Source organism: Rhinopithecus roxellana, chromosome 3, assembly GCF_007565055.1.
Source record: "Rhinopithecus roxellana isolate Shanxi Qingling chromosome 3, ASM756505v1, whole genome shotgun sequence".
Classification (NCBI taxonomy): domain Eukaryota; kingdom Metazoa; phylum Chordata; class Mammalia; order Primates; family Cercopithecidae; genus Rhinopithecus; species Rhinopithecus roxellana.
Genome location: NC_044551.1, coordinates 159337265 through 159364961, shown reverse-complemented (window position 1 = coordinate 159364961; position 27697 = coordinate 159337265). Strand labels below are relative to the sequence as shown.

Below are 27697 nucleotides of genomic sequence, written 5' to 3'. Positions count from 1 at the left end.
AGGTTATAAAACAATTCTAAATATATGTATATATGATTCTGCTTTGTAAGACGCTTACATCTCTATAAACAGAAAAGTTAACAGAAGGTATCTCTGGCAGATATGAGCATGGACAATCTTTTAAAAGTTTTCACTGTTGTTTATCTGTATTTTCTAATTTTTATATCACTCCCTTATAGTTAAGCGTTTGTAGGTGGTCCGATGTCCCCTGCTTTGGTGAACTGATACAACACTAAAGCAACAGATCTTAAATATTAATTATTTGTTTCCCAAAAGTATGGTACATGTGCTCCTGTTGATAAAAGAGAAATTCTGAGTGGTACTGAGAAGTATCTTTGAACAACACTGCAGAGAGAAAGGAAGCCCCCATCTTTAAGTCTCCTTAGTCATTTTGTTTATTCAAGGAGAAAACCTTGGCTTGGGACAATTATGTTTTCAACTTCCCTAGAAGAACTGCTCTTCTCTCTTTATAACCAAAAGAGCTCAGCAGACAGGAGGCAGCATCTAAGCAGAAGTCAATTCCATTGCTGTGCTTCATTGTATTGATCTTTATCACTACCTTCTATTTATAGGAAATGTTTGCAATTACACCAGGGAGATAAAGCTTGCTTTAAATAAGAAAATTAGGCCAGGCGCGGTGGCTTGCGCTTATAATCACAGCACTTTGGGAGGATGAGGCGGGTGGATCACCTGAGGTCGGGAGTTCAAGACCAGCCAACATGGTGAAACCCCGTCTCTACTGAAAATACAAGAAAATTAGCTGGGGGTGGTGGCACACACCTGTAGTCCCACCTAATGGGGAGGCTGAGGCAAGAGAATCATTTGAACCTAGGAGGCGGAGCTTGCAATGAGCTGACATTGCGCCACTGCACTCCAGCCTGGGCAACAGAGCAAGACTCTGTCTCAAAAAAAAAAAAAAAAATTAGCCAATTTAAATAAAATTTAAAAGTAAGGAATTAGTTGAGCAGATAATGATCAAAGTAAGGAAGTAAGGAAGGCAGCGCACGTGTATTGAAGTCTGAGGCAACGGGTGTTAACTAAAGCTACCCCTACTGGAATATCTGTGCACTGAAATATCCCAATAGTTCCCCCAGGTCTTCATTTCTATCTTATCATTTTAATATAAAAACAATAGCATGGAAATAATAAATGAGCAATTTGCTCAAGTGATGACCCAGCCAGTGGGGAAATAATTTCAGAACAGGATTCTGAGAATGTCCAGATAAATCCTGCTGGGAGAGTGATTGAAAAGAGAGGTTCCTAAGAAGAGATAAAATGTCTTTGCAGTGTTTGCCCTGAGGAAAGAGGCCCTTCCACAGGAAGAAGGTCAAGTCCGGTCTATTTTTGTAAGTATTTTTCAAGTGGTTAGCGGACGTATTTCCTGTGGTTCCCAGGAATTCTGCAGCAGGCTCTCAGGAGGATGTTGGTGATAGGGAACAGGGACTTGATGAGCGAGAATCAATAATTATCTCTATATTTGCTTCACTTTTTTCTATAAAAATAATCTAGGGGAAAAACACTTGCTTTAGAAGAGCAAAGTTCATTACAACAAAGAGCAGAATGGGATATGAAAGTCCCTTAGTGTGTAGCAGAGTCCTTAGGTCAAGATTCTACAAGCTGAAAATTTATCTGTTCACTTGTTCCCTCCCTCCCTCATTTACTCAATAAATATCTGAGCAATTCCTCTGTGCCGGCCATTGTTTGAGGGCTGGGCAGAAGGTGTTGAATAAACATGGCTTCTGTCCTCCAGCAGCTTACAGTCCAGTGTGGGAAAAAGATGTCAAACAAGGAAACGCATGGATGGATATATAATTAATTACAGATGATGGTGAATGTTGGAAGGAAAAGAACAAGAGGCTGAAAAAGAGAATCATGCAGGTAGAGAAGGAACTTACTTAGTTGGGAAGGCCAGGGAAGACCTCTGAGGAGGTGGCACTTCAGCTGCCCTCTGAAACGGGCATGGGAGGCAGCCCATGGGAAACTGTTAGGGAAGGGCACTGCTGCAGAGGGACCAATTTGTAGGAAGGCAGTCATATGGAGGAGACCATAGTGGGCTCAAGGACCCAAGGGTACATGCAGTGGCTAGAATAGAGGGGCAAAGGGAGGGAGGAGCAGTAGGTGAGGCCAGACCATATAGGGTCTCACAGGCCATGGTAAGAATTTGGATTTTACTTTACGGAAATGAAAAGTCATGAAAGGTTTTAAGCTAGGGAGTAGCCAATCTGATATAAACTGTAAAAGATCTCTCTGGCTCTGTGTGTAAAAGTGATGGGAGGGGGCCAAGAACAAAAGACGGGGCTATTTCAGAAGGTAAGACAGGAGCTGCTGGTGGATTGGACCTACTGTGGGTTGGTAGTAAGTACATAAATGTGATAACCCTTCACGGCAGTCCAAGGGCTTGATTAGCAGACCTCAGAGAAGTCAGCCAGCTAACACAGCTGGGACTAGGGTAAGGTGTGGGAGACACTTGCTTTGGGTAAAAATGTACTCAAGCACTCAAGATAAATCATATCTTAGCCTACGCACGGTGGTTCACGCCTGTAATCCCAGCACTTTGGGAGGCCGAGGCGGGCGGATCATGAGGTCAGGAGATTGAGGCCATCCTGGCTAACATGGTGAGACCCCGTCTCTACTGAAAATACTAAAAATTAGCTGGGCGTGGTGGCAGGCGCCTATAATCCCAGCTACTCAGGAGGCTGAGGCAGGAGAATCGCTTGAATCCAGGAGGCAGAGCTTGCAGTGAGCCGAGATTGCGCCACTGCACTCCAGCCTGGCCAACAGAGCAAGACTCCATCTCAAAAAAAAAAAAAAAAAATATATATATATATATATATATATGTATATATAATATCATATTTTAATGCAGTATTTTTTTAAAATCCAATTTAATGCAAAAATATCTCTGAATAGAAAAATATTAAATAATAATAATAAAGAATGAATAACAGTGATAATGTGAGCAAAACAAACTTGAAATGGGCCCCCACGAGGCTTACATTAGTGTGCATATGCAACGGTGTGAAGTGAGACAGACAATAACAAGTAAATGAAAAAGTAAATATGATCCTGAATTATCGTAAACATCATGAAAGAAACAAATTTCGGTCTGAGATAGAGGACAAGGAAGTCAGGAGGGCTTCCTTAGATAGGCTGGGCCTAACGCAATTGGATTTGGAGGCAAATGCTCTGCCTGGAGATGCTATGTGTGAAGGAAAATTTTTGCAGCCCAGCACAGTGGCTCATGCCTATAATCCCTGAACTTTAAGATGCCAAGTGGAAGGACTGCTTAAGCCCAGGAGTTCAAGACCAGCCTGGGCAACATAGCAAGAACTCGTCTCTACTAAAAATAATTTTTTTTTTTTAAATTAGCTGGTCGTGGTGGTACGTGCCTGTAGTCCAAGCTACTCAGGAGGCTGAGGCAAGAGGATCACTAGAGCCCAGGAGTTTAAGGCTGCAGGGAGCTGTGTTCGTGTCACTGCACTCAAGCCTGGGAAACAGAGCAAGACCCTGTTACACACAGAAAAATAATTTTTGCAAATCAAGCCTAGCAAACTTCCTACATTGTATAAAATTTTACAATCTAGTAACTGGAAAGTTTTGAACAGATCTATAGAAAAGTTACTCTCACCACTGAGGGTTCAAGAGTACAATATCATGAAACACTAGAAAATGTTCTGCCTTCAGTCTGCCCCACCCCAGGGGCCTATCTAAACGTCTAGATTTATCAAATTTCGTAAGAGCCCACTGAACCTGACAATGCCAAGAAGGAGTCAAGGTATGTAGGATCTTGAATGTGAAGAGGAATTATGTGCGAAAAGATGGCAGCTCCGAGAAGCAAGGAGAAGTCACTCTGGCATTCCTCCTTACTTCTTGTTGCCTAATCTGCTTTCAAAGACCAATAAATTCAAAATTCTCCATTTTTCAAACAACCCCACCCAACACAGTGATTCTTTAATCTCTAAACATGACAGGGGGCAGTGGACATGAAGGATATAAATGGCTTTAAAAGGTCAGTTAGAAAAAAAGAAACAAGGAGAGAAACCATGAGGAGTTGAAGGGATAAAAGCAAACCATGTTTTGAGCTACCTGCCAAAGTTAAAGAAAACTCCCATGAGAGGCCATGTTTGACTGATGAGTGGACTGCCATAGTTATTGGCAACTATCTCTAGCCTCATGGTTTTTCTGATGCCAACTGGCATCTTTTCTTTTCTTTCTTTCTTTCTTTTTTTTTTTTTTTTTTTTTTTTTTGAGATGGAGTCTCGCTCTTTCACCCAAGCTGGAGTACAATGGTGCGATCTCGGCTCACTGCAACCTCCTCCTCCTGGGTTCAAGCGATTCTCCTACCTCAGCCTCCCGAGTAGTTGGGATTACAGGCATGTGCCATCACGCCTGGCTAATTTTTTGTATTTTTAGTAGAGGTGGGGTTTCATCATGTTGGTCAGGCTGGTCTCAAACTCCTGACCTCGTGATCTGCCTGCCTCGGCCTCTCGGCTGATTACAGGTGTGAGCCATCGTGCCCAGCCCTGATAAATGGCATCTTGACTGCAATGTGCACCTTCCTGAAGATGCTAGATACCAAAGCAGACTTATCTCTTAGTATAGCTTCTTGGATTCAAGATTTTAACTCCCCTCCAAGCCCTTTCCTCCCTTATCAGATACCAGTCATGCCCTGGGGCCTTTGGTGATGTTCTCTTGCTCCATTTCCTTCCCATAAAGGAGGATTCCTTTGCCTGCCAACAGCTGGGTTGTGAGTGGAGCCAGGTGTAGAATACTAGTGATGTGGTCACAGGACCATGAGAGCCGTCAGTGGTGCTGAAACAGGGAGCAAACAGTGCAAATGGGAGAATGGTTCCTTTTGGACTGTTCATGTGGGATCAAATGGAGTTGGTAAGTATGTGGAACCTCTAAAAATAGACCACATCTTTAAAAAGAAAAAAATGCAAAAAGAAATAATTTTATATTGTCCTAGTGTAGGCTCTGCAAAACTTGGCCCTTGAAGGCTAGCAATGGGCAAGTGACTGTTTTCTTCCTGTCCTTTGGCTGTGACACCAACTGAGTCCCTTTGCATATCCTGGGCCCTGCTCCCCTGCCTGCTTCCTGTGTGGTGCTTGGGGCATGCTGGGGCCTCCATGGCCCCATCTCTATTTCAAGATCCAGAATAGAGTCTGACATATGAAATGAGCTCCACGGGGTTTACGTTCCTTCTTCGTATCCAAGCACCTTAACACACAAACCCACATGCTGGGATTGCTAACTGTTCTTCCAGAGATGCCTGGATATTGTCTGCCTAGCAGAAATATGAGTTTTGTCCTTTTTATTTTTTAATGTTTTGAGGGAGCCTGGGCCCCTTGGAAATGGGGATGACATTTTATAAACTGATGTTTCGGAACTGAGGGTTTTATTATTGACTAAGCCACAGATTTGCTTTGGTAAGCTGTCCAGCCTCTCTGCATTACACTTCTGTTGGCTGGAGAAGAAGGGGAGGTGTTGCTCTAGCCCATATGATAGAGAAACAGCAAATACAAAATGATTATGAAGTAGCTCATATAGTGTCTACACGACAGCTATCCAGAGATGTTTGTTTATTCATCCCAAATGCTCCGGGAAACCCCAACTGCTATCACAGTTCAGATAATCAACCCATTAAACACAGGTTCATATTAACAAGGATAATGACAGCTGACATTTCCTAGCACTCACTATATGCAAGCCCCCTCCTGGGCCTTGTCCTATTCCTTTCTCATGCCACTGTGATGAGATCAGAGCTCTTAACAGCTTCATTTTACAGAGAAGACAACTGGGGACCAGAAAGGTTACATGACTTGCCTGGTTTGCAAGAACTTAATGACACAGCAGAAACCCAAATCCAGCTCTATGACTCTCAGGTTGTGAGAATTTCCATTTTCATGACATTTCCAACCCAGTCTGAAGGAGTCTCTGGCCTCTCCCCTGCCCTTCATCTGCAATGGCAAATGGCTGCCCTGACAAGGGCCAAGATGGTCTCACAGGCTGCAGGGTCGCCTAAAGGAGGCACAAGAGTGACAATCAGGAAAGTGCTGATGGTGGGACGCCACACCCGGGTGAAGAGGACAGGCCATCAGGGGAGGAACTTGCAAAGTTCCATTCAATAAAAACAGATATCTCCTTTAGAACATGAACAAATGGACTGCGCACGTTCCAGGGGATGGTAGAGTAAAAAGAATAGTGAAGCTCAAGGGTCACTCAGTTCAAGGGGCATTTTATTCTCTTATTCACATTTATTCAGCAATGAAAATAGTGGACTCTGGAGTCAGCAAACCCTACCTTCAGATCTCAGCTCCAACATGTTTTAGGTTGGTGCAAAAGTAATTGCGGTTTTGCCGTTACTTTTAATATTTAGTGGTATGACCTTAGAAAAATGACGTAAACTTTCTGAGCCGCACTTCCTTAGCTGCCAGATGGGGGAACTCAGACAATGCCTTGAGTTCAGTGGAGGACAGCTTCCTTTTTCTGTTAATTAAACTTTGGAACGTTGGGGCATTAAAACAGGCTAGGGTAGGTGATTGCACAGAGAATATTATTCTATTCATTTCCTTCCTAGCCAAAAAAAAGAGCAATACTTTCCTAACAGAATTTGAGGATTAATTAATGTAATGTGCTTGGAACCATATCTGGCATACAATAAATGTTCAAAAAGGGTCATTATATTATTATTTGTGGACATATTTTATTATTTACGGGTAGGTCCAGAGTCGGCTATTGAGTAACAAATGGTAGGGCAAGCCCTCGGCATTTCCAAAGAGATAACAAACACATACTTCAAAAGACTGCGTCTGGAGAAGCTAAATATTCTAGGTCAAGAGGGAAGAAAAAAACAGACGCAGCAAACAGACCATCTTCCTATAAGCTGGAAGGTTGGCTGATTTCGAGAAAGGAATGTCCTTGCTGGGCTGGTTCTGGAAATTGTAAGTTGCACAACAACAGATTCAAAAGATTTTTGGAGACACATCAGTAAGGGAAGGCTAAAGGAGGCGGTGAAGGGCTGCCAGAGCCCCTGCAGAATCACTTTGCATTTGGCGTGAAGCCCTGGGGTTTTAATGTGTCCGTCTGCAGGAAGGATATTTCCATTTAAGATGTGTGCAGGTCTTCAGGATGGCCCAGGGCCGGCAGGATGGTTTGGACCATGGTGTACCACTAAAGTTCAGACAGAATGGGGGCCGGCAGAGCACTCCATTGCACCAGGGAGCACTCTGTTTTTCCTTTTGGAGTGGATGCTGTTTTCTCTAAGCACTTAAAAGAATTCCTGACCTCCAACTGAATGATGCTCTATGAGGGGAAGTATTTTGTGGGTGAATAAGCTAGACTGCAGAGAAAAAAACATCCAGAATCAAGGGAAGAAATAAAGGATACCGTGCGTGTGTGTGTGTGTGTGTGTGTGCTTGTGGTTCTCTACTCTTCGTTAAGAAGTGTGCAAGCTGGGGCTGGGACTGAGCTGTTTGGTGACACAGCTGGATCAGATAACAGCCCCCACTTCCTGCCAGTTACACTAGATGCAAGCCTCTATGTCCCTCTTATCTGAAACATGGCTTGATGAGTCTGGTATGGCTAGATTGTAAACTCCTTAAAGGCAGCAACTGATTTCTACTACCAACCAGTAATCCCTTATTTGAAAAGCCTTAGGCTAGATATGTTTCAGAATCCATAATTTGGGTAATTTTAGAGACGTAGTATGGTGTATATATTGTATATTATGGAACAACTCCAGTGCGGTCTGGGACACTACCCTAGAATCAAACACATTAGTAACTATACCAGATTATATAAGTATTATTAACACAAAGCAGAACAAATAGACTTTAAGTCTCAGGACAGTTTGGGCCAGGTTTTGCCACAATCTATCATGAAAGAACTTCTAGCTTTTAGAGCTTTTTGAATTTCAGAATTGTGGATTAGGGATCTCAAGTCTTTCTTTTTCTTTCTTTTCTTTTTCAAATTTCCAGGACATCTGCAGCATTCTGCCCATGGCAGGCACTGAGTAGAAGCTGTTGATTTCTAGAGTATGTGACATCTTGATTTCCCTCAAATAATATTTGATTCTAGAAACCAGGGGATAGTTTATTCTCAGTGACTTGGGGAGTCTTTAGAATTAAAAGTATCCTAAATTAAAGAACAGAAGAGAAAGACTATTAAGAGAAGGACTATTAAGCCATTCTCTGTCATCCTGAACAGTAACACATGTAGACCCATGAAATATACCGAAAATTCATCCCTAGCACATCGTGTTGAGCACCTAAGCAAATGAGAGGAGTGCATCATTGCATATAAATGACAATGGAAAGTTCTAATCTATCACTTAGAATACGGTACTTTTCGAATACTCCTAAAATATTTCTAAATGAGCCAGGCGTGATGGCTCATGCCTGTAATCCCAGCACTTTGTGAAGCCAAGGCGGGAGGATTGCTTGAGCCCAGAAGTTTAAGACCAGCCTGGATAACACAGAGAGACTCCATCTCTACAAACACATTTTTAAAAGTTAGCCAGGCAGCCGGGCGTGGTGGCTCACGCCTGTAATCCCAGCCCTTTGGGAGGCTGAGGCAGGCGGCTCACCTGAGGTCCGGAGCTCCAGACCAGCCTGGTCAACATGGTGAAACCCCATCTATACTAAAAATGCAAAAATTAGCCAGGTATGGTAGCGGGTGCCTGTAATCCCAGCTACTCGGGAAGCTGAGGCAGGAGAATCACTTGAACCCAGGAGCCAGAGGTTGCAGTGAGCCAAGATTGTGCCATTGCACTCCAGCCTGGGCAACAAGAGTGAAACTCCATCTCAAACAATCAAACAAAAAAAAAGTTAGCCAGGCATGGTGGCCTAGGCCTGTAGTCCCAGCTACTTGGGAGGCTGAGGTGGGAGGATCGCTTGAGCCCAGGAATTTGAGGCTACAGTGAGCATGAGTGTACCACTGTACTCTGCACTCCTGCCTGGGTGACAGAGCAAGACCTTATCTCAAAGAAAAAGAAAAAAAAAAAGGCCGGGCTCAGTGGCTCACACCTGTAATCCCAGCACTTTGGGAGGCCGGGGCGGGCGGATCACAAGGTCAGGAGATTGAGACCATCCTGGCGAACATTGTGAAACCCCATTTCTACTAAAAACACAAAAAATTGGCCTGGCGCGGTGGCTCACGCCTGTAGTCCCAGGTACTCGGGAGGCTGAGGCAGGAGAATGGCGCAAACCCGGGAGGCAGAGCTAGCAGTGAGCTGGGATCCGGCCACTGCACTCCAGCCTGGGCAACAGAGCCAGACTCTGTTTCAAAAAAAAAAAAAACACAAAAATTTAGCGGGGTGTGGTGACGGGCGCTTGTAGTTCCAGCTACTGGAGAGGCTGAGGCAGGAGAATGCTGTGAACCTGGGAGGCGGAGGTTGCAGTGAGCCCAGATCACTCCACTGCACTCCAGACTGGGCGACAGAGCCAGACTTTGTCTCAAAAAAAAAAAAAAAAAAAAAAGAAAGAAAGAAAGAAAAAGAAAAAAAAAAACTTAAAAATGAAATGACTCAAAATATTTCTAAATATGAAAAATCAAGTTTGTTCAATCCTAAATCAATACCAGATGATTCGTAAAAGTGACAAAAGGGGCCGGACGCGGTGGCTCACGCCTGTAACCCAGGTACTCTGGAAGGCTGAGGCAGGCAGATCACCTGAGGTCAGGAGACCAGCCTGGCCAACATGGTAGAAACTCCGCATCTACTAAACGAATGCAAAAATTAGTTGGACGTGGTGGCATGCACATATAATCCCAGCTACTCGGGAGGCTGAGGCTGGAGAAATCACTTGAACTCGGGAGACGGAGCTTGCAGTGATCCGAGATTGCGCCACTGCACTCCAGCCAGGGTGACAGAGCAAGACTCCGTCTCCAAAAAAAAAAAAAAAAAAGGTGACCAAAGGTTATACAGCTTAGGTGATAGTCAAGCTAACATCTATGGAATGCTCACAAGTTCTCCAGTGCTGAGATTACAGTGACTCTGTTCAGTAGCTACTGTTATGTAGCCCCATTTTGCAGATGAGGAAACTGGGGCACTGTGAGAATGAGTCATTTACTAGTGAGTGTCCAACCAGGATTCAAACCCAAGTTTAGCCGTATGCTGGGTAAACCAGCTATCAGAGGAGAAAAAAAAAAAAAGAGAATTTTAAAAGCCCTGGCATTTGCCAATTTCTATGATATAAACGCTCTCACGAGGGTTAATTTCAAGATATTAATGGTTTAATAATAGTAAAATTCCTGAATATTTAATAATTGGTTTACATGAGCTTGTGGGAGCTGTCTCCTGCACACCATTGTCAAGTCCATCCCATAGTCAGGTCCACAGTTTACTGTCAGCCACGGAAGATGAGATTTCAGCTCATGGAACAGAACTGGTTTTGGGGGCAGCATGCTGAGATGCTAGCCCAGGCCAGTCAGCCATGGCTACACTTCTACCTCAGACCCAGTACAGATCACAGAGGGTGGAGTAGAAGAAAAAGAAAGCAAAGAACACACTGCCTCCCTTTCTTCGGCAAACTTTCCTTCACCAGGAGTGGAAGGTGAGTCCCTGCCAGCCTAACACGCCTTGGCAGAAATAACAAAACCTGGATTTTTTTTCCAGGCCCTACAAATATTTTTCTTGGTTAGATAAGTTCAGACTTGAGACTAAAGGAGCTGATCACTTCCTTTCTCAGAGCCTTAATTTCCACAGCATTTTCTTTAAAGAAATAAGGAAGTATTTATTACAAGATAGGGACAGGGTTTGAGCCTCCCTTTAACCAAAGATAGGGTATTCTGGCCTAATTTGAACCCAATTAAAATACATTTAGGCTCTCAGCTTAGCTTTTTTGTCAATACCTGTAGGACATCACCTGCTAATTAGGTAGTCTGATAAGACGTTCCATGAGAGGCTCCTGAGAAAGGACTGACCCTTCAATCAACAAGAATTCACAGGACACTAATTATGCATAGGTATTTGCTCAATGCTGGATATAGAAAGAAAAGGCATAGTTTCTGTCCCAGGGTCTCAGAGACTAATGAAGGAGTCAGTCAAGTATACGTAGTTAAATTACATTCATTTGCTTATTCAACAGATGTTTATTAAATGCCCATTAGGTGCCAGGCATTTTGCCAGGCACTGGGATACCATTGTGAGCAAGACCAATCGGTTTGTACTAACATGGAGCTGACACAGTCCAGTCATGAAAAGAGACATTAAATAATCACAAGAGTGAATGTGTAATTAAACACTGGTAGGAAGAGCTATGAAGAAATGTTAAATGGTCTTATGAGAACTGGAGGAACCTGACTCAGTTCAGGGAAGCCAGGAAAGGCTTTCATGAGGAATTGACAGTCGAACTAAGATTTGAAGAAAAATTAGGAGTTAACCAGGGGAGCAGGGGAGAGAGAAAGAGAGGAACATCACTCCAGAGGGAACAGCACGGGCAAAGGTCCTAGGGTGGGAGGGAATCAGAAAATGGAAGGCAAGTTTGGAGGGAGACGCGGTGGGAAATGAGGCAGAGGGGGAGTAAGGGCTGAACCTCCTGCAGGCCACAGCAAGGCTTTTGTTTTTGTCCCGGAGCAATGGGAAATCACTGAAGAGTTTAGGCAGGGGGATATAGCAGGGAATTACACCCAGCGCTGCAGTGAAGTAAAGGAAATGCTGTCTGCTATTGAGAGAGCACAGGGGAATGAACCCACCTAAACTGGTATATGTGAATTTTAAGAAAGAGCAGGGAGGTTAGGGTTGGGGGATGTGTCCAAATAAGGCTTGCTTGAGGAGGAAATATCCGAAATATCCAGCTAAATTTTTGAAGGGTGAGTGTGACTTAGCCAGACCATGGTGAAAGGGTGGAGGAAAGGAGAAAGAGAGAGAGAGAGCCAGAGAGAGAATACTGTTGGCAGCAGCAGAATGTTTGGGCTAAGATCTGGGTGAGTATGAGGGTGTAGGGGGACTATAAAAAGAGGCCAATAAGAGAAAAAGTCACAGGGTTAACGATAAGAGCCTCACAGGTCATGGCAGGAGTCTGGGTTTTATCTTGAAAAACAATGGGAAATCAATGACCCAGTCAAAGATCTACAGCAGGGGAATGATGAGTTAGAATGGTCACTAGCAGCAGAATTGACAGTGGATTGAAAGAAGGCAGTGCTGGAAAGGTGAGACCTGCTGCAGCAGCCCAGGTGAGACAGGTGCTGTGTCTGTGCTAAGGCAACAGCAGTGAGGCTGGAGAAAAGAGAATGGCTTTAGGAGACACTAAAAAGGTAAAACTGAAAGGGCATTGTCACCAACTGAAGGGGTGGGAGTGATTTCTATTCTGCCCAAAGAATAGTCTCAATGAAATATATTCTTCTATTTGGGTTGTCTTGCCTTATACAACCTGGTACAGGGTCAATTTTTGTAAATATTCCATGTGTCCTTGATAAGAATGAAGTTCACTTCATTGTTGGGTACAAGGTTCTTTTTATACACTCATCAATTAAATTTACTAGTGGTATATTTCAATCTTCTACATACTTATTAATATTTGGTGTCTGTTTTCTCTGTCATTTATGACAGAAATGTATTATAAAATCTCCCACCATAATTGTGGAGTTGTCATTTTCTCTTTACATATTTGTCAAGTTTTGTTTTATATATTTTTGAGGCTATGTTATTAGATATATACATGTTTGGAATTTGTGTATCTTTCTGTTGAATTAATCCACTTATTATGTGGCAATCCCTTTTATCTTTAGTCATTCTTTTTGTCTTAGACCTATTTTAACTGATATTAATATAGCCACATGAGTTTTCAATTTTTTTTTTTTTTTTGAGACAGAGTTTTGCTCTGTCTCCCAGGCTGGAGTGCAGTGGTGCAATCTCGGCTCACTGCAAGCTCCACCTCCCGGGTTCTCGCCATTCTCCTGCCTCACCCTCCCCAGCAGCTGGGACTACAGGCACCCGCCACCACACCCGGCTAATTTTTTGTATTTTTAGTAGAGACGGGGTTTCACCATGTTAGCCAGGATGATCTTGATCTCCTGACCTTGTGATCCGTCCGCCTGGGCCTCCCAAAGTGCTGGGATTACAGGTGTGAGCCACCGCGCCTGGCCGAGTTTTCTTTTTTTTTTTTTGTTAACATTTGTCTGGTATCTATTTTTCATTCTTTTACTTTTAACCTTTCTATGTCATTATGTTTTAAATGTGTCTCTTGTAATCAGAGTGCAGATGGATTTAAAAAAAAAAGTAGCTAGTAAATGTAGCACGTTACATTTATTGTGATTATAAATATATTTGGATTTATTTTGGCCACCTAATTTTGAGCAATTTTTTTTACTTTATTTCCTTTTTTTCTTTTTCTGGATTATTTTGGAATAACACAGGGTTTTTTTTGTTTTTTGGTTTTGGTTTTTCTTGAGACAGAGTTATGCTGTTGTTGCTCAGGCTGGAATGCAATGCTGCAATCTCAGCTCACCACAACCTCTGCCTCCCGGGTTCCAGCGATTCTCCTGCCTCAGCCTCCTGAGTAGCTGGGATTACAGGCGTGCACCACCACGCCCGGATAATTTTGTATTTTTAGTGGAGACGGGGTTTCCCCACGTTAGTCAGGCTGGTCACGAAGATAAGCAGTTTTATTTTTTCCACCTTATGCCCCTTACCCCTACCAGTTGCTGCTTGGACTAAATACATTCTATGTATTTTAGTTTAGTAGTTACCTTTAACATTTAACATGTATATTTGACTTAACAAAAATTAAAGTTAATATCTTTAAGGAAAAGTTAAGATTTTGGGTGATGCCATTTATATAGCCACAGGGAGCAAGGACTTAGAGCATATTTGGAACCAAAGCTAAGGCCTGTTTTGTATGTGCTGGGTTTGAGGATACATCCAATTATCACCTTAGCAGGTGTCTGTCTACACATCTACCTTCAGTGGCTTTATACACTTTGCAAAATATCCTCCTTCATGGGTATTCCACATTGCTTACATAGTGACAGGGATTAAAAACAAAACTAAGAAATAAATGTCAGTGTTTGCCTTCCTTTGATTCTTAACACATCACCGTCTTTCCTTCCAGCTTAGTTTCCAGGGACAAGCTGAGCACAAATGTCTCCTAGAAATAATGGGCTTTGCAAATAACTATAATAACTATATAGTAACTGTCACTATATTAACTGTCGATAAGCTGAGAACTGAGTCTGAAATGCAGACCAGGATTTTTTTTTACATAACCATGGCTTACCTTTGCATCCTTCATCTTCTCTGCTATGTTTGTGGCTTATGTCACAGGGGGAGGAACTTAGCTCATTTCTGCCAAATACGGGAGTGAAAAACTTCTATTTTCAAACCAATTAAAAAATCATTTTAAATTAAGCATTTAATCACAGCTGACTTAGATCACACCAGGCTCCAACTAGTTCAACATAACCAATTACTACTATCTCCTATAGGTCAGGTCCCATTTTTCAAGTGCTGTATGAATATTGTACCCATTTAATCCTTCAGACGACTGTGTGAGAGGCAAGGTGAGAATTATGAGAGGAAACATCTCAGAAGGAGCGAATGACTCGCCAAGGTTCCCAGAGCCAAAGTGGTTGCTTACTATCCACATCCTGTTCATGTGTCAGAGTTCAGGTTCCCTTCCAGAGGCCACAGCTGACAAAGTATGTCAGCCTTAACACAGATGTTCCAATAGGCTTGGCATTCCTCTAACCTGGGTGTCACTGATAAATCAAACAAATCATCTGGATTTCCTAAAATCTCCCCAGTGCCCCAAATCTCAAAGGGCTGGGCTTCATGCACAATGATAACATGGCGTTTGCTGGGCTTGATCTTCTCCGTTTCCCAACACAACACAGACAATCCCCTCCTCTGACAGCCACTAAAAAGAAAATAGTAACAAGAAGCAGAGCTTATAAATTTCCATTACACTTAATGCCTGATTTCACTTAGTTAATGGATTCATTTATTAAAGCAATTTGTGTAAATCTCCAAGGGCCTGCTAAGGTTGCTGCCTTATGGTTTTATCATGTCATATACTTCCTTTATTTCTATCCTTTAACAAATAGTGGATTGGCAAGGAACTTTGGACCAACTACTGCTCAAACTATAGGTAAATTACAAATAAAGTTTAAAATAAGGGCTTTTCATGCCCCAGGGGTTTCCTTCAGCAACAAAAAGGGATTTAATTTTTGGTATATTTCAGCTGAGTCATCAATCCCAGCTACCATTGTCTGTCAGTTTCATGTCGACTCCAGGCTTATTTTCAGGAGCCTACTTGTCTCCTTCAGGTTTTCAGGTGTGGATATGAAGGGTTTGGGGAGCCATCTGACATCAGTATAGGCACCCTCATAATGGTCCCTCTCACTGAGGGGAGCAGGCAGAGAGCAGAGGTGTGGCCTTGTACAACTGTAGGTACACTGTGGTCAGGAGGGAGGGGCCCCTGAGGACCTGCTGGGCTCTGGCCAAGGTCATTTAGCCAGTGAGAACTCCACAGTGATTAAGTCTTGGCTGTATGGCTCATACACACATGATCTAGAATCTAGGTGGATCTAGAAGAAAGGCCATTCTTTTTTTTTTTTTTTTTTTTGAGATGGAGTCTCGCTCTGTTGCACAGGCTGGAGTGCAATAGCACAATCTTGGCTCACTGCAACTGCCGTCTTCCCAGGTTCAAGTGATTCTCCTGCCTCAGCCTCCTGAGTAGCTGGGACTACAGGCACGCATCACCACGCCTGGCTAATTTTTGTATTTTTGGTAGAGATGGGTTTTTGCCATGTTAGCCAGGCTGATCTTGAACGCTTGACCTCCGGTGATCCACCTGCCTTGGCCTCCCAAAGTGCTAGGATTACAGGCATGAGCCACCATGCCTGGCCTGAAAGGCCATTCTTTTTTTTTTTTTTTTTTTTTTGAGACAGAGTCTCGCTCTGTCGCCCAGGCTGGAGTGCAGTGGCCGGATCTCAGCTCACTGCAAGCTCCGCCTCCCGGGTTTACGCCATTCTCCTGCCTCAGCCTCCGAGTAGCTGGGACTACAGGCGCCCGCCTCGTCGCCCGGCTAGTTTTTTGTATTTTTTAGTAGAGACGGGGTTTCACCATGTTAGCCAGGATGGTCTCGATCTCCTGACCTCGTGATCCGCCCGTCTCGGCCTCCCAAAGTGCTGGGATTACAGGCTTGAGCCACCGCGCCCGGCCGAAAGGCCATTCTTAACATGAAATTGCCCCACAGTCAGAAGCAAATGGGGACCTACACTGGAGGAAGTCAGAGACAAGGAGAAACAAAATTCAGCCCACCTGAGATTGACAATACAAATGACTATCGGTTCAGTTAAGTGGCAACCACTAGTATATAATTATTGTCTCCTGTACCAAATGAAGTACATAACTTAGGAAGTGCTTGGAAAAAATAAATGAAAGAAAAAATTCATTATCTCTTAGTTGTACTTTAAGGAAGGGGAATCTGGTGATGGTTATGTGCTAATGGAGAGGTGAGGCATAAAGATATCCACATTGGGAAGAGCTAAATTGCTTTACTTTAGAAGTGGATCCAGAAGGGAGTGGAGTGAGAAGTTAGAGTGAGAGGCTGGGTGGAGAGAGGAGTGAGTGGAGAGACAGAGGAAGAGACAAAGGGAGAGAGAGTAAGAGAGCCAGAGGTGGGCACAGAAGGACTTAGAGGCTTATGGATAAGAGAGAAGGTTTGGAAGAGACAGTGAGGATGGAGAGAGATTGTACTACACAAGATAAACTCTGCAATCCTCTCTGTGAAATTGACATAAATAAAATTATATATATGTAGTATTATATGTATTTTCTGTCTGTTGCTGTATTATGCAAAAAGAATTGATCCAAGTTTCACCATATGGGATGGAGAGGACATTTGGGATGGTCTGACTTTAAATATAGTTTATATGGTATATGCAAAATTCTCTTTGGGGTTCTTGGAGGCACCTCCAACAGTAGCTGAAACCAGGGACAATGGCGGGCCCACGTGGCAGCAGAGTGGGAAAAATGTACCAGACACGTTAAAATGCCAGGAGCAGAGAAAACAGATGGAGGCTTCCAACATGAGCCCTCATTTTAAAGTCCTAAGGACAAATTATTGTAATTGGCGTCAATTTATGAGGGAACTGTCTCCTATGAGAGCAGCTCCACAAGGCTGCTGCAGGCACTGATGGATGGTTAGTGCAGGGAAGACAGCGTAGCTGCTGGTCTTCCATGATTCTCACGAAGCTGCTGGGGTGGGCTTCTCCTAGAGAAGGAGGAGATGCATGGAGTCCTGTCTCATGGATGACATGGGGGCTGTTGGTGGAGACTAGCCAACATTTGGGTCACAAATGAATAAATATATGAATGACAAGTTAATGGTGGCAGATGTACATGCCAGGCAATGGGTGAAAACCCCACTTCTCATAAAAAGACTAGTGTTGATAAAGTCACTAAACCTTTTCATGGTGATCAAGAGAAAAATGGGGCTTTCTGTTCCCAGATTCCTTTTGCGGTTCAGCTCCATTGCTTACTAGCTGTTGCCCTTGGGCAGGTCACTGAACATCTCTAAGCTTTGGTTTTATTTTATTAAAACTGAGGATAATATTAGTGTCCACTTCAAAGGATTATGGTGAGATTACTTGAGATAACCTGTAGCCCAAAATACATTAATGATGAGGATGATGATTTTTATTCTAAGACCACTTGGTAATCGATATGTATTGATGATCACATTCACGGCTCACACTTACAAAGTGCAGCTCCCAGGCCGGGCGCAGTAGCTCATGCCTGTAATCCCAGCACTTTGGGAGGCCGAGGCAGGCGGATCATGACGTCAGGAGTTCAAGACCAGCCTGGCTAATATGGTGAAACCCCATTTCTACTAAAAATACAAAAATTAGCCAAGCATGGTGGCGCACTTCTGTAATCCCAGCTACTCGGGATTAAGGCAGGAGAATTGCTTGAATCAGGACCTGGGGGACAAAGGTTGCAGCAAGCTGAGATCGTGCCACTGCACTCCAGCCTGGGCTACAGAGAGAGACTCCGTCTCAAAAAATAAAAAGAAAAAGAAAAATTTTAAAAAGGTGCAGCTCCCATGTTAGTTTCCTGGTCTCTTTTTGGCCTCTTTCTTTTCAGAGTCACCAGCACTTCCTTCTCCTAAATGGTGGGGCAAGTATATGTTTTAACCAATTCTAATGCTCATTGGTTTTGTTTTTTAATCCTCTGAGGTGTACGTGATGCATTTTCACATTAATAATACAAGTTTGTATACAGTGGCTACATATAATGTTAAAGGTATATTATATATAACATGGTGGTTTCTGTGTTCTATCACACATTAGAAAATAGCTAGGATGAAAACAGCCTGTGTGTAAGGGACAGACCCACCTTCTCTGTGCCACATGAAGCTATGTGGAAAGCTGTGGAATGGGCAGGAACCAGGCATAGCCTTCATAATCTGTCTCGTAACATTTCCTTTGATATGGTGTTTGCCCTTTAAAAACCTCACTTACTCCCACTCTGTGCCTTTTTCCCTGGTTCCAGCTCTGTTTCCTCCAGTAAATCCAGAAGGTCGCCTTAACATACTAACCCTTTGCTGTCCCTGTTGTGTCCCTGAAAGGCCTCCTGTGCCTTTGGCTACAGGTCCTGAATGTCCAGGCCATCTGTGCTATCTGCTTCGCTGTACCTCATCAAGACAGCGTGAGGGTGGAGGGCAGAACCTTGGTCCTGGCCTCTCAGCTTTTGTGGGTTTCAGCCAGACCCTGGGTGTTATTTTAGTGCAACTTTGGTGTTTAATTTGAGGATGTGTGTGGACCAGAAGGAGGGACCAAAACATGATTTTTTTTCCCCTTGGTCAAATGATTAAATTTGAAGTTCTAAAAAATGCACAGTTTGGTCCAAAGCTGTGTCCAACTGGGAAGAGAGAAATGCCCTGGAAACCCCTCCCAGGCCTGGGACCATCCTTCCTTAACCACCAGCCGCCTCACAGGCCTGCGGACTGCAGGCATCACCTGGGCAGGCTGTGCTTACTCACTACCCAGGAGCCCTGTGCCCTGAAGCTGTCCTTCCTCTCTTCAAAGTGCATTTTGTGCCTTTGCTGGAAGAACCGACTACAGGTTTGTTCAATTTCTTACAGTCTTGAAAGCGCCACAAGCAGCAGTTGCTGAGCCATGGCTGAAGGGGAAATCACCACGTTCACAGCCCTGACCGAGAAGTTTAATCTGCCTCCAGGGAATTACAAGAAGCCCAAACTCCTCTACTGTAGCAACGGGGGCCACTTCTTGAGGATCCTTCCAGATGGCACAGTGGATGGGACAAGGGACAGGAGCGACCAGCACAGTAAGCCCATCTCTATGGCACCCCCTTCCCTTTCTAACATCTTCTGTAGTCGAAGTGGGAGGAAGGTGCATATTTAAGTACAGGTACTTGCTTCTCCAAGGTTCTATTCAGGCATGACACATCCAGAGTTGGAGTCACATAAATGTGTAAAATGTCTGGGTTTGGAAAATAGTGAGTTGTGGGGGCCACCACTTACCCAAATGTGTCCTGTTTCAAGTTTTTAAAGCACTCTCTGCTGACCCAACAGAACTGGCTGCCGGTGCTCAATCCCTGTATGTTTTCCCAGGTTTCTGTAACTAGTGAAAGATCTGGCCCCGAAGGCTAGTCAGGGGTCTGCATGCTCCATGATGGGATGAACCAGACGGGCATGGCGGTAAATCCTGCACAGAGATGTGGGCTCCGTTTCAAGTCAACTGACTCTCTTGATTATGTTTCCACTGGGCTTGATTTGTGAAATCCTAGTTCATAATCATAGTCTTACACATCATAAATTATGCAGCTTTCCCTCTGCGTATCACGCAGATGTGGCGGTGGTAACCAGCAGAGGTAAAGTCATTCTCCAGACCTTATAGAAACAGGAGAGTAGGAGCGACTAGCGCCAAATGCTGAATATCTCTTCCAGCACTTCCTGGCAGCCCGGTTCTCAGAGGTGCTGATAAATGAAGGTATGACTCTGGAGAGAAGAATCTTCTTGACTCTCTAAGTATAAAAAAATCTCTTCCTTCTGCTCTGATACTTCTGGCATTGGTGTGTATGTTTGATATTAGGTGTCCAGGTCCTATCGTGATGTCATCTGAGATTCCCTGAGTCCCACTGCAGCATCAGAGGTTACAAAGAAGCCTAAAGCCAGATCTAGTCCCTGCTTAGAGGGTCAGCAATCTCAAGAGTCAAACATAAAACAAATCAAGAGAAGGAAAATCAGGAGACACAGAAGAAGCCAGGCAGGCAGGAAGTTTCTGTAGGACTGGCTTTAAAATGCAATACAAAACACTCACTTTGACATGATGGTTTATATATCAGGTGGTCTTAATTATTCATGGACCATGCACCAGAGGTTGCAGGTTCTAAGCACAAATAACCACTTCACTGGTGCTCACACTCTATCCTCAGATGTACGGGTAATGGAGATGGACGCTGACGTTTACACACAAGGTGACATTGTTCCTTCCTCCCCACCCACCACACAGACCCTTGAGATGAGGAGCAGGAAGGCTGACGCTGGGGCTTGCAGCTGCAGAATTAGCTCTTTTGGGCTTTGTTTTGATGGTTTATCTTCAAATGGGCTTGCTGAATGCCTTATTCTCAGTAAAAAAACAGGTGTCAGAAGGAGGCAAAAAAAAAAGACTCTAGTTTGTTAAAAAGCATACATAAGCAATCGTCACTGAAAATTAGCAAACTTAGATTGTAGTCCATTGTGTCAGGCATGATACACAATTAATGTGATCTGCCCCACAGAACACAAGGGAACAAGCTTTAATTCCTCTGGGTTTTAAGTGTTCCTAATACATCTTACCAATTTTCTGAAAAAGTAGGGAATGCTCTCCGGTCCTCAGAACCCAAGAGGAAAGATAAGCTTCGTGATATGTTCCTTGGGGTTAAGCTAGCTGTTCTGGGAAACCTTGACTTCTGGAGTAACAAGAGGCTCCAATACTGGAATTTCTGTAGCAATGGAAAATGGCTTCATTGTTGTCATTCCATCATTAGCAAAACAGACTGCACTCTGGGTGTGTAACGCTGGCACAACTTCTGGAGTCCACAGTGGATTTGGCCACCTGACTTAGGATGTCAGGAACCCCTAGAAAGGAGCACAACGTAGCCCTGGGAGATTAGGTGAGGATTTCTGCATTCAAGGAATGCCAGATTATTTTCCAAGTGAACTTGGGCAACTGCACCTTTCTGTCCTCACTTTTCTCGTTTTATAAAAAGAATACTAATATTCCTTGCCTCACAGGTTTCTTGGGAGGGATAAATGAGATAATAAAGTGAGAGTTCTTGGCACAGTGGCTGACACAGAGGAACAGCACAGCACGTGTTGGTTCATATTGCAGTTATCATCATCGAGCCTTCTATATAATCAGCCTAGCATATGGTAACAGAGGGTCATATTTAAGGACCTACCAGACTCTTCTTTTTTACAGTACTGCCACCCAGGAAAGCCAAGGGGCTAGATGCAGGCTTGGATTCAAGGTCTCTCTGCCAACACTCGGAATTGTTGTGTGGGCCTATCATTTGCTTACTCTGAACTAAGAATAAAGACCAAGAGGACAGAGATCAGAGTAAGTGGGGTGGGTGGTCAGAAGCCCATCCCTGTACCTGTCATTACTGGAACTGGATATTCCACTGCAGAGTCAGCAGGCTCGAGTTCAAGCCTACTCTGCCCCTTTCTACCTGGAGCAGCCCTGGACAATTAACGTTCTTGCCATTATGCATTCTTTCTGTTTGCAAACTCTGCAAAAGAAGCTTCAAGCCCCCCAGCCCTGGGACTCTTCCAGTCCTTTCCTAACTAGAAATTTAAGTGTCTCCAGTGTTCCCAACTAATTTTCAGGAAAATCGTTTAATCTCGCTGAGACTCAGTTTCTTCACCTGTGGAATGGAATGGCAGCATTGCTCAGTGTGCCTCATAAGGGCGAAACCTCTATTTACTAGGATTCTGCAGGTGAGAGGCGTCCTGGGCACGGATGTACTCCCTGAATGTGGGTCTGTCGCCCTCTTCTGCCCAGTGGTGGTACTGCCAAAGCCCTTCTGAGTTTCAAGGGTTATTCAGAAACAGAATTGCCTCCGCCAGGCATGAGGCGGATGCTCCCTGGCTACATGTGATCCGCACGGCCTGGCAAGGAGATATTTTCGATTCCTTGATCACTAGTTTGAGCATAATTAGAGACTGAGGTGACATAGTCACATGTTAAGACTTCCTTCAGAAAGGTTTCTAAAAGCCAATCGAAAAATTTAAACAAATCATACAAGATAGAACCATATGCCTTTGAGCTCTACAAGACAGAAATAACTCCTTTCATGGCTTCTCTTTGTCCCAAGGTCATTGATCTTTCCTGGGCAAATGTATCTTCTTCCTATCTCAAGGAGAACGAGTTTCCAAGTACTTAACCCTTCTTATAGTGGTATAACCCTAGGGCAGATGCTTGTGTGGGGGCCATTCTAATAGAGACCTGAGTAAAATGTCTCTACTGGTGGACTTCTGGCCTGCAGAGAAGATGGTTGTGGTTTATCCTGTTACCATTCTTCAGATCACTGCTGCAGGCAATTACCAATATGGACTGTGGACACTGGTTACGCTGCCATGCTAGGAAGGCTGGGCAGAATCAGCCAGGGACTGCTGCATAGATCCCAGGGCTGATGGGCACAGTTTGTGAGAAGGTTCATGTTGGCCCCTAAGCTTCAGCTCAGGGAGACACATAAATGCTGTCACCATGAGAGGGGGAGGTCCTGGAAGAGGATCAGGTCTGGGGGAAGATGGCCAGTTCCATTTTGGACACAAGCATTTGAAGAGTGTCTCATGTACCATGCAGCCATCCTTGGGGTTACAATTCTCCATTTATTTGTGCAATTATTTAATGGTTTTCCCTCCTACTGGACTCCTAGAGGATAAGGACTTTGTCTCTTATTGCTCAACACTACAAACTTTGTGTCTAGCACATTGCCTGCCACTTGGTAAAATGCCCAGTAAACATTAATTTTATAAGTGACTGAACTGTATTGGTGGCAGCTAAATTCAAAGTCAACAATATATTCAATAAACATCTATGAGCCCTGATATATGCTGGGCATTGTGTTGAACTCCTCCACTTCCACCTAACCACAACCTTGAGAGGTTACTAATTATCATCATTCTAAGAACACTGCAGCTGACAGGCGTGACCAGCTCCTAACTGGGAGGGCTTGGCACCGACCACATCTTCTGCTTCCAGGACTAAGGCTCTTTCCGTATGCCACCACCACCTGACACCAACATCATGACAGCGGTTCCGCCCCACAAACTGATTCAATACACACATCTGTGCTGTGGGTCAGATGGGTGGAGGTCAGGTCCCAGCACTGCTATTTACCAGCTGTGTCATCCTGGGACACTTACTTCTCAATGTGCCTCAGTTTCCTTGTTTTAAAAACAAGAATGACAACAGCACCCACTCATTGGAACGTGGGAGTTTTAATGTGATAATGTTTGTAAGAGTGTTTAGCACACTGCTAGGCACATAAGTGCTCCAAAAAAATGATATTGATCATCATTCTTCTGGGATTCCTGAGCCTTCCTCACCTAACCACCTGACCTGTTAAGTCTGTTAGATTAAGTGAAAGCTATGCTTGCTTGCCAAACTGAGGGTGACTCTTTGTCCCAGCTTCTCTGGGACTACCTGGGTTGAAGCCCCTGAGGCCTGACACAGAGGCATAATGTGCCCAGGCACAGGTGCAGCAAGCCCCGCCCCATCTCACTCCTTTGGCAGGGCAAGTCTGCTCTGTGTTTGATTCTGATCTTTCTGGGGAGTTTCCTCTCTGGTGAAGGGGGACCATGACTTATCCCTCAGTGGGATTATTAACTGGAACAATAATTAGAGAATAATTTCCTTACGAGCATTCCAAACCTGCAGCTGCCTGCCATAGCCCACAACCCCTCACCTCCCCAAGCACGCAAGAGGCTACGTGGGGAGCGGAATTACCGGCACCACTCACTGCACAAATGGAAACGTTCTTAGGCAAAGTGCGTGCCAATCAAATATTTATAAATCAAGCCACATCCTAAAGGCAGTAGCAGAATTCACTGGTCAAAACAATCCTACCTTGCAGCCCTTTCTAAAGAGCAGGTTCCTCTTCATGAAATGCCTCCTGCCCTGTTGCTTTAGGGGAGTCCAGACCTCTATTCTCTGGTTGGGATCACTCAGCACCTAGCGGGTAAGGTACTGTATTCCCCACCAGCATAGACCCGAAGTCAAAACAGCTTTTCAAATGACTACTATGGGGAGAGCTGGACCCCACTGCCAGAAGTCAGAGAGAGGGGAAGGTCTCCAGGCAGGAATGTACTCCACAACAGGGTTCTCTCGCCTCGGTCACACGTGATGGAAAGGACTCCTTGCCCTCCTCCCCACAACCCTCATCTGATTACACAGAGGATTTTTATACATAAACTTTAAAATACACACACACACACATAATATATAATATATAAACTATATTTAATATATACATATATGTCATTCAGTCTCTGGACTGTATCAAAATTTTCCAGGCACCTTTTTTAGATCTTAAAGAAGCAGACACCTTTTAAGATAAGGGTTTTTTTCATATATGTATTTACATGTGTGTGTGTATATATATTTATATATAGATGTGTGTGTGTATATATGTGTGCATGTATGTGTGTGTGTATTTTTTTTAACACTGGAATTATTTTCCCCCAAATTCGATTTTTCCCCTTCTCTGTCTTTCTCTAATGTTTTACCAATCCCGGCTTGTGGCTACATTTTAATTATAAATGCCACTGACATAAAACAGCCTCACCAAGTTCTGAATGAGGCTGACCTCACTTTGGGTAAACACGGCAAAGGACGGGAAGTCTCCAACCCAGAATAAACCAGGCACATAATCTCTCTTGGCCTCTCTTTGGAGAGCAGAGGCGGAAAGCAGGCTTAGAGGCCACGGACAGACATGCTACAGAAGCAGAACCTCTCTCTCCAGGCATTTTCCTCCTTGAATGCACCCGTTGTGGTCTTATCTTTACATTTTCCTGGGATGGGACAGGCAGATGCTAGGATAGCTTGGGGCTCAGAAACAGGGTGCAATACCTCAAAGTTGACTTCTCTTGGCACTGGCAGGCTCATAACCCTTTTTCCTTCTTTCTACCCTTGGAAAGTAAGGGATCGCTGTTCTTACGTGAACAAACTACTGCTAAGACCTAATGGAAGGCTTTGGGAAGCAGAGGAGAAAACCAAAGCCACGAACTTAGTTCCTCAGACAAAAGGTGTGAACACCTAGTTGGGGGCTACCACAGCCATGCAAAAGCTCTGGGCTCCCCTTTATGTAGGTTTCCCAGGTATGCAGGGACTCGTGAAGCGGTTTAAATAATGAGCATGGGACAAGGAAGACCATGACCCACGAAGGTGAGTCTGCACATTTCAGTTTCATTGACATATAGTTCTGACAAATAGGCCGTCCCCAAACCCATACTTATTAACTCATTCCTAGTAAAGGAACAGGACTCTGGATTCTACTGGGGCACATACAGTCACAAATCCACCGAGCAAACACTTCCAGCCCTCTGCCCGTACATTTTTACAATGCTTTATCTAAGTTTGAATTTCTCCAAGAAATTTCTATTAGAGTACCTTTTTAAAAGTTGCTTTCCATCTCTTCAGCTAAATTCGTCGTTAATGTCCCCATTTCAGGGGGACAACGAAGTAGCCTGCGGACCATGGACGTACCTTGTTTTTCAAAAAGTACTTGCCCCTTCATTCCTGAGATGCTTGAGAGACAAAAACCTTCCTATTCATAGATAGCAAGTCCTAGATCCCTGGATGGCATAAAGAAGAGATGCTTGCTCCTCCTCATTTGCTCTGTGTGCTAACCTGGTTGGGGGGTATTGAAAAAGGGAGTGGACAGAGAAGTTAGAGCTTTAGAGGGGCCTCATCCACCCTCCTGCCTCCCCAATTCTCCTGGGTCCCAGTCTGCCCCCAAGAAGACCCAGCTTTTATGAGTGCTTACTGCTCAGGTCTAGATGCAACATGGACTCAAGCCTAAGCTGGTTCATAAAACATCTCAGGGGTCACCAGGAACAAAAAGCGGGAGTCTTGGCCAGCTCTGAGTGTCGCATTGACTAGGAACGGAGCTTTAACACATCAGCTACCATTCTAAAAGGTATGAAGGAGAATCAGGGGAGATCATTAGCAAATCCCTGATGAAAATTTTGTAAAATGCACAAAACAATATACATAGTTCATGTATATGTAGTAAAATAGAAAACTAGGCACTAGATATAGACTAAACACCAGGAATCCCATCACCCAGAGTCCTCCAGTGTCACCAGCTGGCTGTTCTTACCTCAGAATTGTTTATAACGAAATAGAGTTAGGATGAAGGAAACATTTCCTCAATTCCTGTCCTAGTCTTAGTTCCTCTTATCTTTCCCAAAGCAGCTACTTGTATGAATTTGGTCAGTATCTGGTGCATAGTTTTATATTTTAGCACAGATGTACTCATGAGCTACATACGTTGTATTGTGTTCTTTTTTTTCTTTTCTTGAGACGGAATCTCACTCTGTCGCCAGGCTGGAGTGCAGTGGCGCGATCTCAGCTCACTGCAACCTCCACCTCCCGGGTTCAAGCAATTCTCTTGCCTCAGCCTCCCGAGTAGCTGGGATTACAGGAACCCACCACCACGCCTGGCTAAATTTTTTTGTATTTTAGTAGAGATGGGGTTTCACCGTGTTGGCCAGGCTGGTCTTGATCTTCTGACCTTGCGATCTACCAGCCTCAGCCTCCCAAATGTATTGTGTTTTTTAATACAATTTTCATCAAGGATTTACTGTATTCTCCCACTGTAATTTTTTTTTCACTGTTATATTCTGCCTTTCTTTGAAAGGGAATTAAAAAACACACACACACACACAGAAAGAGAGAGAGAGAGAGAGAGAGAGAGAGAGAGAGGAAGAATGTTGCAGTTTTTGTGCTTTTGTTTGCTTTTAGCTCAAAAACAAGTGGAGCTTTTGTTACTGTGTTGCTGTATCACTTGCAGTTCATTTGTCTGTATCCCTAATCATGCAGAAGCCCCGAGTGCAGGGACCATGCCTGGCACTGAACGTAAGTCCTGGCACCTAGTAGATGAGTATGTGTTGACTAAATGGTTCTCCATCCCCCGACCCTGAGCTGCTATCTGAGTAAAGAGCTGCTGCTGTGTGGCCAGCCCCTCCCTCTCTTCCCAAGGCCCCCCTTTCTCATGCTCTGTCCTTCCTTGCCCGTCCTCAGCAGTAGCTGCAAGAGGATGTAGGTCTGGAAAACTGGAATGAAGTCACACGAGAGAGCTGGACACCTAGCCAGCTACGCGAGCCACTCAGCCTGGGTGTTGCTCCTTCCTGCCAGCCCTACTTGCAGAAGGATATATGTTTAGGAAACTTAGCCAGAAAGAAATCTAGTGAAAATGAGCTATGAAACTTGGACATCCTGGAGAAATAATATTTACAGAGGAAACTCTTGAGACGAACTCTCACCGGCGCAACAACCCTGGTGTCGGGACTCATGGCTGAGGGCTGAAGTCATGTGCTAAGCAGGCCTCTGGCTCTTGTTTACCTCTAGGAGGCCTCTTCATGGCCATGATGGAACTCCACAGATGGCAAAGCCAAGCCTGTTCAGCCCCATGGCCAGACAAGCGGGTGCTATTGAAGGCAGCAAAACAGAAAAGCAGAGG

At 44.2% G+C, this 27697-nt stretch overlaps 1 protein-coding gene and 1 non-coding gene across 5 annotated transcripts in view; both read left to right on the top strand.

Moving 5' to 3' along the window:
* The window catches only part of FGF1 (fibroblast growth factor 1), a 109020-nt gene that overhangs the window by 67389 nt on the left and 13934 nt on the right, over positions 1 to 27697 (top strand). For all 4 annotated transcript variants that reach the window (XM_010388267.2, XM_010388272.2, XM_030927752.1 and 1 more), the window contains one exon: positions 19089 to 19291. In XM_010388267.2, the coding sequence (XP_010386569.1) occupies positions 19123 to 19291 (169 nt within the window). In that variant the 5' untranslated portion in view covers positions 19089 to 19122. The remainder of the gene's footprint in view (positions 1 to 19088; positions 19292 to 27697) is intronic.
* LOC115896691 lies at positions 6453 to 6589 on the top strand. Its single transcript, XR_004056595.1, has one exon. It is a non-coding gene; the product is annotated as a small nucleolar RNA SNORA36 family (small nucleolar RNA).